Here is a 17,361-nt window from a genome sequence, read left to right on the forward strand (position 1 = left end):
CTGACACACAGCCAAGACCTAATGTCAGCTCTCACCACAAAAGGAGCTTCTCTATAGTCTTGAGAAAGTTGAGGAAATTAAAAGTAAGCAGTTCCTGCTCTAGAATTTAACAGTGTAGGCAGCAACAAAGAACCAAGAGAAGATAGGTTTGGTCTCTGTGATGCAACAACCATAGTCGTATTTGAAGGAGGTTACCAAAAGTGGGGCTGGTAACACTGGTGATTTAGAAATAGATGACTTCTTTCACGCAATTAAAAAACACACACACAAATAATGAAAACAAAGAAGCATCAGCAAATCTGCACATTTAAAAGTTTCTCTGGGTACTGAGCTTTTCTTCTAACATCCTAAAGGCACAGGTGTTAGGTTAACAGGCAAATTTAATTTGACCACATGAGTTGCAGCAGGTGTGTACATGAGTGTCCCCTGCAAGAGACTGGCATCTCTCCCAGTCCTGGTCCCTGTCTTAATTCTAATAATGTCCCATGACCTTGAATTAGATACTGTGGGTATAGATGAATGGACAGACAGAAGAGTGATTATAACATATAACCCATGCTATTGTAAGTTACTTCTCCAGTGTTTTAATACAGCAAAACTGTCTGTAATACACTTCACAGTTGTAATAATTCTATGTTCTGTTTAAGGAGAGAAAATGGATGATAAGATGATTACATAATGATTGGAGTGGCATTAGTTTGCAGACAAACAAGCAAATAGAGGAAGATAAGTTTCCTTTATTGGCAAATATGGGATGTAAAAGTTGCAGTTTTACCAGTAAAGAAATAATATGCTGTGCAGCAGCAAAATTTAAAGCAAAACAGTGGTGATGATCTCAAGTGCAACTTTAGAACCATTATCATAGGGTGGCATTTTGGCCTGCTGTTCAGTATGAGGAAAATGAATCACTAATGTGCTTGGTGACAGCCAATATTGTTGTCCTGACTAGTTTTTATTTTCTGTTGAACAAGTGTTATCATTTCATTTACACTCAACAGTAGTAAAATGGTTTACAAGTCCATGTTATTCCAATATACTATCTGTGAAACATCCATTCATCCATTATCCACCGTTTATCCGAGGTCAGGCCACGGGGGCAGCAGCCTGAGCAGGGAATCCCAGACCTCCATCTCCCCGGCCACCTTCTCCAGCTCCTCTGCGGGGACCCCGGGGCATTCCCAGGCCAGCTGGGAGATATAATCCCTCCAGCGTGTCCTGGGTCTGCCCTGTGGCCTTCTCCCAGTGGGACATGCCCAGAACACCCCTCCAGGGAGGCATCCAGGGGGCATTCTGACCAGCTGCCAAATCACCTCAACTGACTCCTCTCAATGCGGAGGTGCAGCGACTCTACTCTGAGTCTCTCCTGGATAACTGAACTCCTCACCCTATCTCTAAGGGAAGGTCCAGCCACCCTGCGGAGAAATCTCATTTCGGCCGCTTGTATCCGCGATCTTGCTCTTTCGGTCACTACCCAAAGCTCGTGGCCATAGGTGAGGGTAGGAACATAGATTGACAGGTAAATTGACAGCCTCACCTTTTGGCTCAGCTCTCTCTTCACCACGACGGACCATTGCAGAGCCCGCATTACTGCAGATGCGGCACCAATCCATCTGTCAGCCTCCTGCTCCATTCTTCCCTCACTCGTGAACAAGACCCTGAGATACTTGAACTCCTCCACTCGAGACAGTAATGTGTTCCTAATCCGGAGAGAGCATTCCACCCTTTTCCAGCTGAGAACCATGGCCTTGAATTTAATGGTGCTGACTCTCTTCCCTGCCACTTCACACTCGGCTGCGAACCACTCCAGTAAGAGCTAGAGGTCACTGTCCGATGAAGCCAACAGAACCACGTCATCCGCAAATAGCAGAGATGAGATTCTGAGGTCACCGAACCAGACCCCCTCCGCTCCTTTGGCTGCGCCAAGAAATACTGTCCATAAAACTTATGAACAGAATCGGTGACAAAGGGCAGCCCTGGCGGAGTCCAACATCAACAGGAAATGAGTCCAACTTATAACCAGCAATTACCATGTGAAACATGCAAACACTAAAAGTGCCCCAGTTTCTGTTTCAGACAGAAAATAATATTTTATGTTCTGGCAGGACAAACAGAACTACAAATAACGCTACTAAAATGCATAAATGATTGTATAGGCCTGTATTCTAAATATCGATACAACAATATATCTTGAACTAGCAAAATACCCGGGCTTCGCAGCGGAGAAGTAGTTTATTAAAGAAGCAATGAAAAAGAAACGGAAACATTTTGAAAATAACGTAACATGACTGTCAATGTTATTGTTTTGTCACTGTTGTGAGTGATGAGTGTTGTTGTCATATATATATATAAATATAAATATATATATATATATTTACACACACACACAAACATATATATATATACATATCTATACATATACACATACATATACATACACACATACATACACACACATATATACACACAAATACATATATATATATATATACATACACACACACATATATAAACATATATATACATATACATACATATCTACATATATACACACACAGCTATTTCAGATCAGTGCAATACGCTGTTTGTTAAAACGGATGACACCCTCTTACGTGCAAGTCTGCGTGGATATTATGAACTATCGATTTGTTCAAGTTCTATTTAAATTTTAAATAGAAGGAATTTTTATTTAGTCGACAGAAATATCTTTGGTAGGAATGGTAAAACAGACAGGAATATTATTCCTGAATAAATCAACTCAAACCTTAAACAACTTATAATATTTTGCTCTCCATAAAAATATATCCTGTCTAAATTATACAAGTTAGAAATAAAGTAAACATTAAAAGAACAAACATTCAAATTTCTTTACTCTTATGTAATTTTATATTTTATAAAAATAAACTTAGATTTTAAATATCCCAAAAGATTTTGCTCTCCATAAAAATATATCCTGTCAAAATTATACAAATTCAAATATGAACATGCTGCATAACAAAACCTAGAAATATAAATAAAATGTGTTCCTTTCAGCAATAACAAATCAAATCATTCAGTTGTCTTTGCTCATATGTCATTTTAGAGCTGGACGCCTGGCATCTTTTTGGCAACAGGTTCGTTTCTGTTTGGTGTGAGGTTCTGTGTTGTGGAGATTCTCAGGATGGATTGCAGGTGCTCATCAGTGAGGCGACTCCTGTGTGCTGTTTTGTTAGTCTTTATCACTGAGAAGAGCTTCTCACACAGATATGTGCTACCAAACATGCACAAGGTTCGAGCCGCATGTAGACGGACTTTTTGTTCTTCAAAGTCACCAAAGCGCCGTGCAAACTCAGTGCGCTCAGTTTATCAGCAAAGTGCGATTTGGGAACACCGTAGTGACGACTTGGTTTAACATTACTTGGTAATAGGGAAAGTGGGGCAAGTGGTTGTGTCTCCCATAAAAGCAGCTCAATTGAAATCACTTTGTGATTGTGCACGGTAAAACGTCCGCTGAAGTGTCAGATTCTTATTTAATTCTTCTGCTTTCTGTATCTTCTGCATTGCATTCAGGTCTTTCAGGTTACCCTGATGTTTTGTTTTATAGTGCCGTCTTAGATTAAATTCTGTAATTACAGCCACATTAGCTCCACAAATGAGACACACGGGTTCAGTAAACATATACTCAGCCTCCCATCGGTTTTAAAGGCTCTATTTTCAGAATCAACTTTTCTCTTCAGCATCGTGTGAGCTAGCTTCGCAATAACTTGCAGCATCTTAAGGTAGACTTGATTAACGCGTAACTGTTCGGCAAGGCAGCTGAAGCGCTGCATTATGGGATCTGTAGTTTATTGTGTTACCAGCGCTTCATATACCGGGCTTTAATAACAATAATACAGTATATAAAATGATCTCGGGCGGATATAATTACACGGGCGGATGTGGCCCGCGCCCTTGAGTTTGACACATATGGACTAAATAGAACTTGAAAAGATATATTTTTTCAAATGTGATCGCAATTCAGATAGAGTTGACGCAAGACTACAGCCTGCATGCCTCAATAAGTCATCCTCCCTTGCCCTTACTTTTTACCGTTCATCTAATGAATACACTGAGTATGGCTTTACCAAAACAATCACTGATGGCGAATAAAGTATCCATTATTCGAGTATGTAGATCGGGATATATATATACATATATATATACCCGCGTGTCGCAGCGAGAAGTAGTGTGTTAAAAAGCTAGAAAAGAAAAGGGAACATTTTAAAAATAACGTAACATGACTGTCAATATACAGTATTTGTTTTGTGAGTGTTACTGAGTGTTGCTGTCATCAAGGATTTGATTATCATTATTTCTTTCAATCAGGTTCGTATTTGTAGGATGTGTTGTGTTCAAGTTACATTCCGTGTTTGTCAATCGTTGTAAAGATGACAGGTTTCATTCATCGATTCGCTTCTTACTGCATCAATAAACAGCTCGTCTTCTTCTTTATCTGAGACCTGACACACTGCATGCACGGGTTTTTTACACTGTCTTCCTTTAGCGGACATTGACTTTTTCCAACGTGTGCTTTGTTTCCGCAGTAGTTGGATTTATGAATATGCTTGTATGTATGAGACGCTTCATATTTTTGCTGCCTTTTCAATTGTGTAATTCGGTTTTGTTCAGCGCTTTTGGAACTGTTGCCTTTTATCTGTGCACTCGTCAGTTCACGTGAGCCACTCGGTGTACATGCATCGAAGGTTCCCAGCTGTGCTGGTGCCATCTCGTGCTATGTCCATGGCTGTATTTAATGTTACCTTAGTCCTGGCACTTAAAACTTTCTCTCGCAGTTTCTCTGAGTTTGTGTCAAACACCACGCTGACCATCTCATCTTCCTCTCCATAAGCACAGTCCTTCACCCGTGAATATTTACCCGTGGCAGTTTGCTATTGGATTGCCGCTGACGGACGGCCTTATATGGGCAGGCACTAAATTACAAACGCCAGCGCAGCCTGTCTATGAACTTAATTTAAAGTGTAGGTTTACATCGTGCTTTGTTTCAGTAGCAGAACTCATGAATATGGTTGTATATGTCACTCGCCGCTTCTTATTGTTTTGCTGCCTTCTCAATTATATAATGCATGTTTTCTTCAGCGCTTTTTGAGGTCTTCCTGGTTTTCTATGTACTGCGTGATTACGTGGGAGGCGTGATGATGTCACACGAAACTCCGCCCCCACGGCGTTGAAGCTCATCTCCATTACAGTAAATGGAGAAAAACTGCTTCCAGTTATGACCATTACGCGTAGAATTTCGATATAAAACCTGCCCAACTTTTGTAAGGAAGCTGTAAGGAATGAACCTGCCAAATTTCAGCCTTCCGCCCACACGGGAAGTTGGAGAATTAGTGATGAGTCAGTGAGTGAGTGAGTGAGTGAGGGCTTTGCCTTTTATTAGTATAGATAAAGCCTTGGTGATTCATAACTCGATCGACATTGCTGCATCAATATTTATGAATCCACTTTTTATACAGAGCAAGTACATTGCCTGGATGAAACAAAAAAACCTTTTTTTTTTTATCCTTTCTTAAAACAAGGGAAATCATGTGCTTCCAAGCACTAAGCCCCTCTAGTTTGAAAATACAGAGGTTAACTTTCAAGCTAACTGGTTAAAAGTGAATGACAGTTTTGGAACAACAATTCAACAAAACAAGATCAACTGTAAAATACCTTGCTCATAGTTTAAATTTAGCACCTTAACATGCATTTAAAGTGTCTTCTTGGAAGCATTAGTGCTATCATAATTTTTTTCAGATAAAGTACCACCACTACCAACATGCTCAAAGAAAACTAAAAACTACACCATTTGCCAGAACACAAGCTAATGAGCAATGTTTTGACAAGATAGAATGGCTTTTTCCAACATGACCAAGTAATTTTTTTCGAACAACCACCTGCTATGTGTCTCTATTTTAAACACTGACACTGAATGTGCCAAAGACAATGAAAAAGTAACAAAACCCCTTAAACTTGCAACAAATAATAATGTCTAAAGAAAACATTTCAACACTGTCAACTTTACACTCTTAGCTAAAATCAAAATTTTCACATTAGCTCATGTGACTTGACCATCACTGGGGATACCAATGTTTCTCTTTGCAAGGACTTAAAAGAGAGACATGTGAATGATAAATATTGCTCTATATGGCTCTGGCACTGGATCCACATTTTAAGTCACTAGCATTCTGATAGAAGAAGAATGACTGCTGACCTATGACTATTACTGCTGGTTTTGTACAAAGTGTTGAAAAACAGCCAACAGTAAGTAAAATATGAATGTTAATAACACACACATACACATTTCCTCCATAAAACACAAAATACATTGCATTGCATTGCTTCATGGTTACATGACATTCAGATGAATTTCATTGACTAATTACAGCTTTTTTTAAAACAGGCCTGATATTTTATTCCCAATTTAATTATCTCACCTTAAGGACCACTTACAAATTAAAAAAAATCCAAAAGATATTTCTGTTGTTGGTTACTCAAATAGTATTCCAATAATTGACAAATAAGAATACAACTACTGGTGTGCACAGGACTGGTTTTATAAAACCCATTTCTGACCGCTTTTTAAAAGGTCTTGTCTCACTCTCATCAGCACGGACACCAGGCAAATCTGCAGTCATGGTTATTTTTCTTCCCTTACTATTTAATATTTTTCCATGAACTAATAAGAGAATGAAACACTTTTTATCACAATGCTTTGATTAAAAGGTTAATTATGACTTTTGCAAAGGTGGCAACAAATATTTAAAGAAGGTAGTGACAAAAAGTCATTTTAATAAATAGTAGACAAGAGTTCCAGAAATATACCAGGGCACTTGCTGCATTTATTATTAGGTAACTTACAATACAAATACAAATCAAGTGCATCTATAAAGTAAATCCATCTATCTTTGATACATGATTGGTTCAATTCACCAGAAGGAGACTATTCCAAGTGTAGTGAAAATTTTAGAGACAAATGAACTGCACACAAAGTATGAAAAGATGGAATTTGTCAAAGGTGAGCACAAAATGGGAAACAGACTGGATGGGTCACAAGTTTTGGGTGGACAGACAAATGTTCACTCAATCACTCTGGAAAAGTTTAGAGTTGGTAAATAGTTCACTTATTTACAATGTAACATTATGCACCTCAAATACAAAAGAAAGAGAAAATTCAGTTATAGACAAAACTTCTCTAAAATGAAATATATTTTCTGAGACTCAACTTAAAAGAAATCCTGCAAAATTAAAAAATTTCTTCTAGGTCTTCACAAGATTTGGCTTTTCTCCCAAAAGTAAATATACTGTAGGTATTGTATGCATCAGATAATAAGAAAACTTAAGAAACATTACAAAAAGAAAATGGGTATACAGTTCCTTGCTTTACTTTGGACAAATATTCTGAATGCATTAAAGGTTTTTTTGGAAATGGATGGGTATATCACAACATTAACAACAATCTGACATAACTTTCAGATCAATAAGGCCAGTACAGGAAAAGAAAACTGTTTTTGTGCATTTATGCCAGTAGTGTCATGTCAAAAATATTCACAGAACAGGATTTCTCTCGGCCTATCATTGTGATGTTTTGAACACTACCATCTGACAGGAGTTTAAAACCACAACCGAATTATTTATAATCCTCTTTATACCACTACTGATCACAAACTTCAGGTGCTATCCACGGTTTACTAATACCTTTAGTACACTCCTGTGTACTTTTCTCCTTATTGTAATGGCAGCTTTGTTTCTCCTTTTACAATGATACCTTGCCACAATGAAAATTTCTAGTCATATGCAAGATTCCCCTTTGTTTTTTGACATTTTAGACACATGTTCAGGGTCACTATAGTGCAGCTGGAAGCAAGCAAAGCTGTCCTTATTGCTTCACATACAGCATGAAGTGGCATACGAGATAAGATAGGAGTCAAAAGGCACTTAAAAACACTGCAGACCCCAGGAGGTGATTTGGGGACACAGTTGTTTACCCGAAGGACTTAATAATGAGGGAGTTAACCACACCAGCTTTGGAATGGAAAAATAAGCTAAAGATATAGAAGGGAGTAGTAATCCCAAGATATCAAATAGAGGAAAAGATATTGGAAAACAGATGGAAGTAGGATTGGGTATTGGCACGGATATCCCGATTCGATTCAACTCAGATTCATAATGCCCCAATTCAACTCAATATTGATTTTATCATGACTGAATTAGTGTTCGTGGATATATTTAAAGTGTTGGCTTTTATAGAGATTACTAAACCATTTATGAATGACATTTAAAGAAGTATTTGGAAGAGCTGGAACAAAATATCATTGCTTTTTAAAAAAAATAAATAAATAAACAAATCAATCACCATAATTAAACTAACATATGTATTGCCACATCAGAGTCCACACATATTATAGGGTGCTCTTAGTTTTAACAAAATGTAGTGGCATCTACTTTACAAAACATCTTGTGAATAATATTATGATAAAATAATCAAGGTTATTCAATAACCTAATTGTGTATTATGAATCTCCATGTAGATACAATTCAACTAAACTGTTAGCCAAATTTATTCCCCTGTTGGACATTTAAAATAATCTTTAATTAGTCAAATTTAAAAGACAAAGCAGGAAGATTCGTGTCTTTTTATAATTCTACAAGATACACATATCTTCAGTTGCTCACTTGTAGCAGTCACATTAAGAAGACTCGAAAAGGTTTTTCCTGAGACAAAAAGTAGCATTTCAAAATAAGATTCTAGAGCCGATGCCTGTTGACAGTGGCAGTGGGTGAATGGAACATAAAAGAAAAAGAATCGGCCATGGTGACTAATAATGCCACGAAAATGATCTGTGTGGTACAACTTGTGGACAAGTTCACGTTGGCTGTTTTGCACACACACTAACTTTAGAGCTAGCCACGTGCTTGAACAGAAGCAATATATATTGATCTTGCCAACACAAAAACTGAGACAGAAGCTCTAAATATAAGCAGCAAGGTTGCTCCCAGTGTGACTGGCATACATTGCTCCCATCTGCAAAACATCCGTCACAAGTGCCAAGTCATTTTTAATGTAGTGACATCTGACTGTCACATAGGCATCTGTTGCCCTGCATTTTCAGCTATTGGAATTTACAGATGACTATAGAGACATGGCGATGCTTTGCTTTAAGTTCTTCATAAAGCCAAGTACAATAACTTCACTCATTTGCTTTCTGTTTGGTATAGCATACCACTGTCCAAAAACTTGTATCATTTGTCGAAAGCCCTAATTTTTAACAATTTATTCAGATAATGGGCCAAAAAGTATAAAGAAGTGCTTGTATTCACTTCTTTACCAATGCACCACTTGAATCCATAATAAGTCCACACATCTGATTTAAGTGTCGAATGCGCTGATGAAATAGTAAAGTGCTTTTTCCGTAGAATGCCTTAACAAGTGCATTAGCAACATCTACTGGGTTGTATGGGACTGAGATTCACGAGATCGATCTTGAGACTTTAAGAATCGATATTAAATCATTTAAATGAAAAAAAAAATCAGAAAATCGATACTTTTATCGAGGCCTAGATGGGACTAGTGATGTTTCATGTGGATATTAATGCAAACAACAATTTAACCAACAATTAATTTAAACAACTATAGTACATTGTTGTAAGTTTGTTTAATAGGGGTATGTTCAGATATTTTATGCTGTGACCCTTGCTGCAGTAGTGAGATTTAGAGAATGTCACTATTACTTGCCTACAGCCCTCAAAACTGTACAACCAGCAAAATAAGATGCAGGATAGAAAAGAAAAAAAGGGCTACAATATGTCACTGAGCCTTCGACAGTGCCCGTCATTCTGTTGGTTGCTATATATTCAAATCAGGGAATCTGAGAGTTCTGCCTCTCTGTAGAGCAGTCTTGGTTTAACATTTCAGAGAAGGCTTCCTCTCTGGTAATCAAACCATAAGCTCTTCAAGAGCCATTCAGAGAAAACACTGTTGTGACTTAATAATTTTTCGTTAGAATCAAAAGAGCAGGTCCACAATCCTACAGTCAGAAACACAATATTAACTGTGGCTATATTAGGTAATTCACACTTTCATAATAAGCTATGGGTAATGCTGCTGCTGGTGTAGTGAAGATTCAGAGCCCCAAGAAAATCAGAATCTTTTACTTTCTGTACACTGTCTTTTTCCTAACTGTAATGTCATTTTAAAGATTTGAAATCTTTTTAAAAATGTTGTGACATAACATTTGGTGATTACAGCATGGAATAAAGAATAAAGTACACTGCTGAACCTTTGCAGATTCCTGTATTGTTACAAGGAATGAATATACTTTTAGATTTCTGAAAGTTCTATACAAGCATATAAAGTAAAAGGGACTCTGATTTTAATGGGTCTCGAAATTCTTCATCTTGATCTTTAATCCTAAATTGACAAGTTTGTTTAAAATGCAACATTAAATCCTCTTTAAGCAAGAGTGCCATGTGAGCATGCAGTCTAGTAAATATCTAATGAAGCCTAAGAACATTTCTGCAAGACAAACAGTAATGAATTTACTTTCTGGTTACAGCACACCTTCTTGGTAACATCTTAAAAGTGGCTAGAGATTTGGGATCAGTTTTAAATAAAACTATAGATCAGTTTCTTAAACATAAACTTCTTAAATATTTCTTAAATTTAAAAAATGGGCCGCAGTCTCCATTGAATTTATTGTGACTGGCTTGCAGTAGATTGATTAAGCAACTGACATTGCTCTTTAGGTCCTTCCACAATCCGCAAAGCTCTAATGATCATCCGTGAATCTCAAAGGGAGACCTTCTCACCCTGATGATCAAGAAATGGGTCTCGAAGTAGATTTGAGGGCAAGACTGGATCGTGACAGAACAAAGTGTAACAAACCTTGCATTAGTTAGAAGATTGGTAGAAAAAAAAGAGACAGAGGTTGGGAGCATGCACTGATACAACGCATTGCTGCACCCACCACATGATGAACCACTAGGACCAGAGTGCAGTCATGCAGTGGGTGACTCCTCAGCACCACAATAGCTTGAATGGAATGGAACAGTGTGAGGTTTTTTTGTTTTTGTTCTTTTGAGTGGCTGGAGTGACAATCCTGCCACCATCCCCCAAGTTCTCCCTGCAAGTTGGAGGACCTGCTAGGTCTACTTAATATTTCTGTTGCTCTTTTTTTCTCTCTCATGTATTCATTCATGAACAATCCTCAAGTATGCATATGGTAAAGGTGAAAGGTGTTTTCCACAGGTGAGTCCTTTAAGCAAAAGCCAAATAATATTCTGCGTGTGTACACTCTGTAAATGTGAAATGGAGTATCGTACCAGCACAACAAATATGTTGGAACATCTAAGAGAGAAGCATTTGGGAGTTTTCTATGAAAATGCAGCCAAGACAGCGCAGTAAGTCCTAATTAATTGGCTGATTGGTAAATCGCTGCATTCTGCAGTCATTTATTTTCCTGAACGCTGGACTTCATAAAAGGACCTGTCACCTGGCAACAATGCAATAGTAGGCTTGTGCTGAGTAACAAGAAGAGGAAGCTTATAATTAGTATATATAAAAAGTAATGTTTGGTGGTACAGAAATAGCATATAACAAGCAGGATAACATATTGTTAGATAGTGATTATCGTGAGGTTTATGATACGTTACTTTACTCTCACTTTATATTAGTTAGTTTTTTTTTTTTATGCCCACGTTTTTGTTACATAATCTGAAGTGTTACTTGAATTGATAAATTCTATTCAAGTATTACCTAAACTAAACTTTGCACTAATGTTGGACTGTTAAACAGATGATATGTTTGTGTATTATTGAAGTCTGACTCAAACAAACTCCACTGTTACTTGATCTTGTGTTTTCGTGCTTATGTTCTATTGCTAAGGAGATCTGATCTGTAATATACAATTCAAACTGCACTACTTTTGTTATCAAACATTTATTCATGAACTGAAATTATTTTGATTTGAATTTACATTCGTTTTTGCAGTTTATTACACATTGTTGATATTATAATGGTAAAACTTATTCATGTTTTCTTCTTTTGATATTATATTTTTAACGGAGTAATCCAAAATTATTATTTTGACCAACAAGTTTGTTATACATTTTGCCACTTTATTCTATTAAAAGGACTCAGAACCACAAGATGACTTGATACAAGTGTTATTTACTTCTTTCATCTATATCTCATAACATTCATATCATCCTATAATATGCAGTTAATCCCATCAGCCTTACATTTAAAGTGACAAAAGTCTCTGCAGGTGCTACAAGTTATTTATTAGAATAGCCAACTACTCAAAAAAAATAATTGATAGACTAATCAATTAAAAAGGTGGTGCTGGCTAAGTTTTTGCAGTGAATGCAGACACAATGTACTTTATTGGCACGAGCGTAACACAGTACATTGCTTTTATATTCTAACAAATGTAATAAGGCAAAGATTATCACTGCAAGAGAGGTTCCTATAACAACCACAATCACCACATTTACAGTGAACATTTCCGTTTATTATGGAATATTTTTCACAAATGAGCTTAGACAGAATGATAGCACTTTATTTAATAAATTTTAATATTTAAATGTTTAGCTTAATGAGGAAAATGCAATTGCCAGCACTTTTATATTAAAAGCAAGTACTGTGGCAAACTACAAACTAGATCTGTCTCTCTCCAGGAACAGAAGCACCTGAAGGCCAGTTTGTCAAAACTTTACAATTCACAAACCAAAGTGTTCAAACAAAATCTGGAGAAACATATCTGCAGATGCTTTGCTTGCTTTCATCATGACTGGCTAAAGTTCACATCATGAGGAAAATCAGGCAAATACAAAACATAAGAAAATATTTTCTTCACATTATTACTTCTTATTAAACACTTGCTTGTGAAAAGTTAATAACATAGTGTAGAATTTGGTTCTGTACCGCATAGCAATTTAACATTTATGTAGCCCCCAGCATTTAAAAGGACATTTTTTATATATTCAACTCTTTTTTAAAAATTAAATATTTTATTTAAAACTAATGATTACGTCCTATTATTTATGTCCCAAGGATTCACCCAAAGTTAGGCAATGTCCCAATGTGTCCATTTTGTGGAACACTGTTGTTACAGTACACAACAACTAAAAAGATTTACATGGGCTGATCTGAATGAAAGATTTTACATAGAAGGTGTAACAGATGGAATCATTTTTTACCAAGAGGGATAAATCTTTAACATCAGTTTAAAAAGGAAAATTGCAAAATGTTTTAAAATTGAAATGGATCGCTTGATATCTTTTAAAATTAGGGACCAGAGTTTCACTTTTTGGCAGGGAAAGGGAATTTCCTTCACTGTAAGAAGTCTCATTCTGTTAAGAAATTCTCAACGGTGTGATTTTTCTCCACCCTTCCATGGATGTTCTTCACATCATGTGCTGTTGTCCAGAACTAGTGACCACAGTGTTAAATTGAGTTTGAACTTTCAATATGCAATTTTTCCATGAAAACGAGATTAAAATGTTTTCTTGGCCACCTCTACAAACTTAATGGGGTAAGTAATACATATATTTGGGAGGAGTGTTCCCTTAAAATGAGATTAATGTTTGCTGCAATATGCAACCACTATGCAGAGTAATCAGACTTACATGCAAGTCCATCAGTACTGGTCCTGTTGCCAGAAATTACGCCATTGGCAGTAACTTTAAAGGTAGAGCTATCTGAATGACAAATGGCTATGACTTTTGTTGTGGAATAGTCTCTCTTAGGCTTGTCTGGATTACGAAATTTTAAAACTAATTCTGTACTCTCAACTACAGTGGAATTGCCCAAAAATAAATTTAAAAAAATTGTATATTTTTGAGCTTCTGTATCAGACTACACATGACGGGAACAAAACACAGTAATTTAAGCAAGAAAACTAAAAGTCACTGGTTTGGAATGGTACACATTTGTTAGAATAATGATGAAACAAAATAGGATCAGCAGTACTACAGTTAGATTAGGGACAGTCTACCCAAAAAAGTGCCATCATATACAGAAATGCTAATTCAAGCTAAATAGCAAAGAATGACACGTGACTTGAAACTAGCTTTCAAAAAAATATGCATGTTCCTTAAAAGGCAAAAAGACGCAATCAAGAAACAAATGTTATGAATTATGATAAATAAAGGAAGTGGCAGAGACGAAACCACTAAATTGCGAGACATGAGAAGAGCACACTGATATGCAGCAATCTCATGACCCTACAGAAGCAAATGTATTTATGCACTTAAGGTGAATTTAAATATACTTTACCTAAAAAAGTATACTTTACCTAAAAAAAGTGCCAGACAGAAGCCAAACTATTAGTTGTTACCCTCAAAATATCCACTGTGTCTTCTGAACTAAATGTAGACATGACTTTAGCCCTGCTGCTCAGAACAATTTGAAATGTACAAACTAAAGACATCCTTCAAATAAAGTTATGCAAAGTTGCTAGTGGTTGTTTAAATGCACAGCCCAGACTGTAGAAAGAAAGGGCAAAACAGTCTGAAAAGATGTGCCCTGGGGCAATGGATCAGATTTCTACAACCAAATGTGAAAGCCAAACTAAACGTGGAAAGGATCAATGAAAAGTAGAATGTCACAGGCAGGCAGATCTAAAGGCACAACTAAAAACGTCACACACAAAAATTCTGATGTAAAAACAAGGAAGAATGAAACTGGTGAAGTTTGTTGAAGTCCATTCATTAAAAAATGTGTATTTGGCTAAAGCACACAAGTGGAAGAAACGTTTCAAAGATTTTTGCACTATATTTCATGATTAATACACATGAAATATTTAATACTTCTATTAAAATTTGACTATTTGGGAAAGCTGGAACTTGCAGCTTCACGTGACAAATGAGGAATCCTGCTAACAGGCTGGCACACGTGGACTAACGGCGTTACAAGTACTTCCAACTAGCTGTGCCCGCACTAAAACCGGAATGGCATGAGGTGTGCACATATATTTTAATAATACCTTCCTTATATTTTCAATCCCGCGATCACCGCTAGGAGGATGCTGTTTTAACTGTTTAGGACTTTATAATCGGCGATATTGAACATGCAGTTGTCTCAGCTGAGTTAACATTTAATTCCTCGAATGACCTTTATAATCTATGTATGACATTATTTACAGTAGGTATTCCAACAATCTTCACTTGGATGCACGTGCTGACAGATGCCTTGCTGGCATTCGCATGTTTCCTAACTGCTATGGTACCATGGAGTCTCCCTGTGGTTATTATATACTGTGAATACGTATAAACTACTAATAGACTATACATGCCATGCATATAAATATGACTTTATTTATTCAATTACAATCTTAACTTGATGACAACCAATGAAAGGTATCTTGTTTGTTATTACATAAATCATTCAATCCCCACCTTTAATTTACATTTTATTGTCATTATGTGATTTCTGTTTTTTATGTTACTCGTTTGTGAGGAGGCCCATATAATGCAACTTACTTAAATAATAAAGCGCACGGCGGTAGATGTCTTACTTGGTCCTGCCAAGCTGCCAAATTATGTAAATACTTGTGCCATTCATTGGCATATTTTGCGTCACAAATACCCCCACTCCGTCAGGGTGCACCATCTAAGCGAATCTCTCACGCTCCAACGCCGCACTTTCGCTTCAGCTCCTCTTATTCTTATGTGACACTGATATTGAAAGGATGTGACTGTTTTAACCCAAGATGGTGCGAGAACACCAAACAGATCCAATCCCCCACGGCGGGAAGAACTGCTCTAGGTCCGCCGCCCCCTTTTTCGTTTGGATTCTGTGTAGTTTGCACGACCGTTGCTCCAATCTGGCAGCACTCTGCCAGCGCGACATGCAACAAGTAGGCATTTCTAATATCCACTCAAGTTAATGAGCCGGTAAACAGGCTTCACTTACCAGCAAACAGTCGGTATTGATTTCTGATTTGGGATCCTTTAGCAAAGAATCGATTTTCTCCAATCGAGCATCCAATGCTTCTCCAGCAGACATGGTGGCTGTCAAAGTTAAACTCCCCAAACACAAAATGTATGCAAAGAAAGAAACGGCGAAAGTACTTCAAGAGCACTCGCGCCCGAAGGCGGATCGAGAGGGCTGCTGTCGGCCTCTGCAGTTTAACAGTCAAGTTCGGCGTTTTAAGAAAGCGCAGCCTGTCTCAGCAAGTCATCTTTCAGCTTTTTGCGTGCACAGTAACATATACCGAGGCCATCGAAAAGCGAATGCCACATTTTAAAAGTGGAAAAAAGTAGTCCAGTTTTGGCTACTGTTTGCTCTCCGATCTCGCCCACCAACACAGCCTGACAGCTTCAGCAGGAAAAACGAAAATCCAGCGGCGTCCGTCCCTCGCACTCACAGACACGTCTGCACCATACGCGGGCAACCGCGGCGAAATCGTCGCCTCTCATTGTTTACCGAAAGTGCATTTCTTCAGGTTGATGGGCCTAAAGGCAGCAGGAAGAAAAAAGGCGAAGAGGGAGGCAATGCAATGGGTGAGAGCGAAAAACGCAAAGCGACTGACAGCTGCAAAAGTTGAAATGGGAAGGAAAAAACTTCAGCCGCAAAATTTCGAAGAGTTCGAATTACAGCTCCGATTAAACATCTTGGTTCCTCCAGCTCACTGCTCATTCAGCATCTTATAGCTTCAGATAAAGTCGTGATTCCAGACAGGTCAGTTCCCTCCAAAAGGAAAACTATGTTTTGGACTTTTTTTCTTCTCTTAAAGTGGTATTATTTTTAAAAAATATAACCAAGTTCCCCAGTCCCTCCGCTTCACTGACAAACATGTCCGCCTTCCTGTTCAAACAGTCCTGTAGACAAATCTCCGATCCGAGTCGAGCGAGGTGGCTTGCGCATGCGCCCTCCATGCTTGGGTGGCGCGCTACATCAGCGGCGAGCGCGTCACCGCGAAGCAAGTGCGACGTCTGACAGCGTGGTGCGCGCTCGTCTGCGTTCCGTCTAGTATTGGCGAATGGTGGAAAGCACACCTGATGCTTCGCACGCTTCCTGATGGGACCTCCAGATTTATTTAGTTCTTATTTACTAAATTTTGAAGTTATTAAGTTACAATGTAAGTAAGAGAGCAGATCTAGTAGCCTTAAGTGAAATTTTAAATACGAATGAAGGTGCACTCTCATCACTTATGGAAGAACTTTGGAAGTCTGTCATTCAATGAGACTTTCTGACGCTGAAAATAGATGTTATCCATTTTTCTTCCGGACATCTTTATGAAGTATGAGGCTGGGATCTGATTATTAATTCTTAAAGAATTAATTTGGGATAGGCTAGGTTCTCTTTTTGTTATCGACCGCCTGGACCCACTGCATTTTGTTTAT

The 17,361-nt window shown here is 37.6% G+C and overlaps 1 protein-coding gene across 2 annotated transcripts in view; it reads right to left on the reverse strand.

Moving 5' to 3' along the window:
* Nucleotides 1-16,847, reverse strand: part of rock1 (Rho-associated, coiled-coil containing protein kinase 1) — a 188,801-nt gene extending 171,954 nt beyond the window's left edge. The window contains exon 1 of one of the 2 annotated variants that reach the window (XM_039754719.1): nucleotides 15,929-16,845. In XM_039754719.1, the coding sequence (XP_039610653.1) occupies nucleotides 15,929-16,021 (93 nt within the window). In that variant the 5' untranslated portion in view covers nucleotides 16,022-16,845. Of the gene's footprint in view, nucleotides 1-15,928 lie in introns of both variants that reach the window. The other variant, XM_039754718.1, reaches the window with a different exon arrangement.
* Between the last annotated feature and the right edge of the window lie 514 nt (nucleotides 16,848-17,361).

The sequence above is a fragment of the Polypterus senegalus genome, chromosome 5 (assembly GCF_016835505.1).
Source record: "Polypterus senegalus isolate Bchr_013 chromosome 5, ASM1683550v1, whole genome shotgun sequence".
NCBI classification, from domain to species: domain Eukaryota; kingdom Metazoa; phylum Chordata; class Cladistia; order Polypteriformes; family Polypteridae; genus Polypterus; species Polypterus senegalus.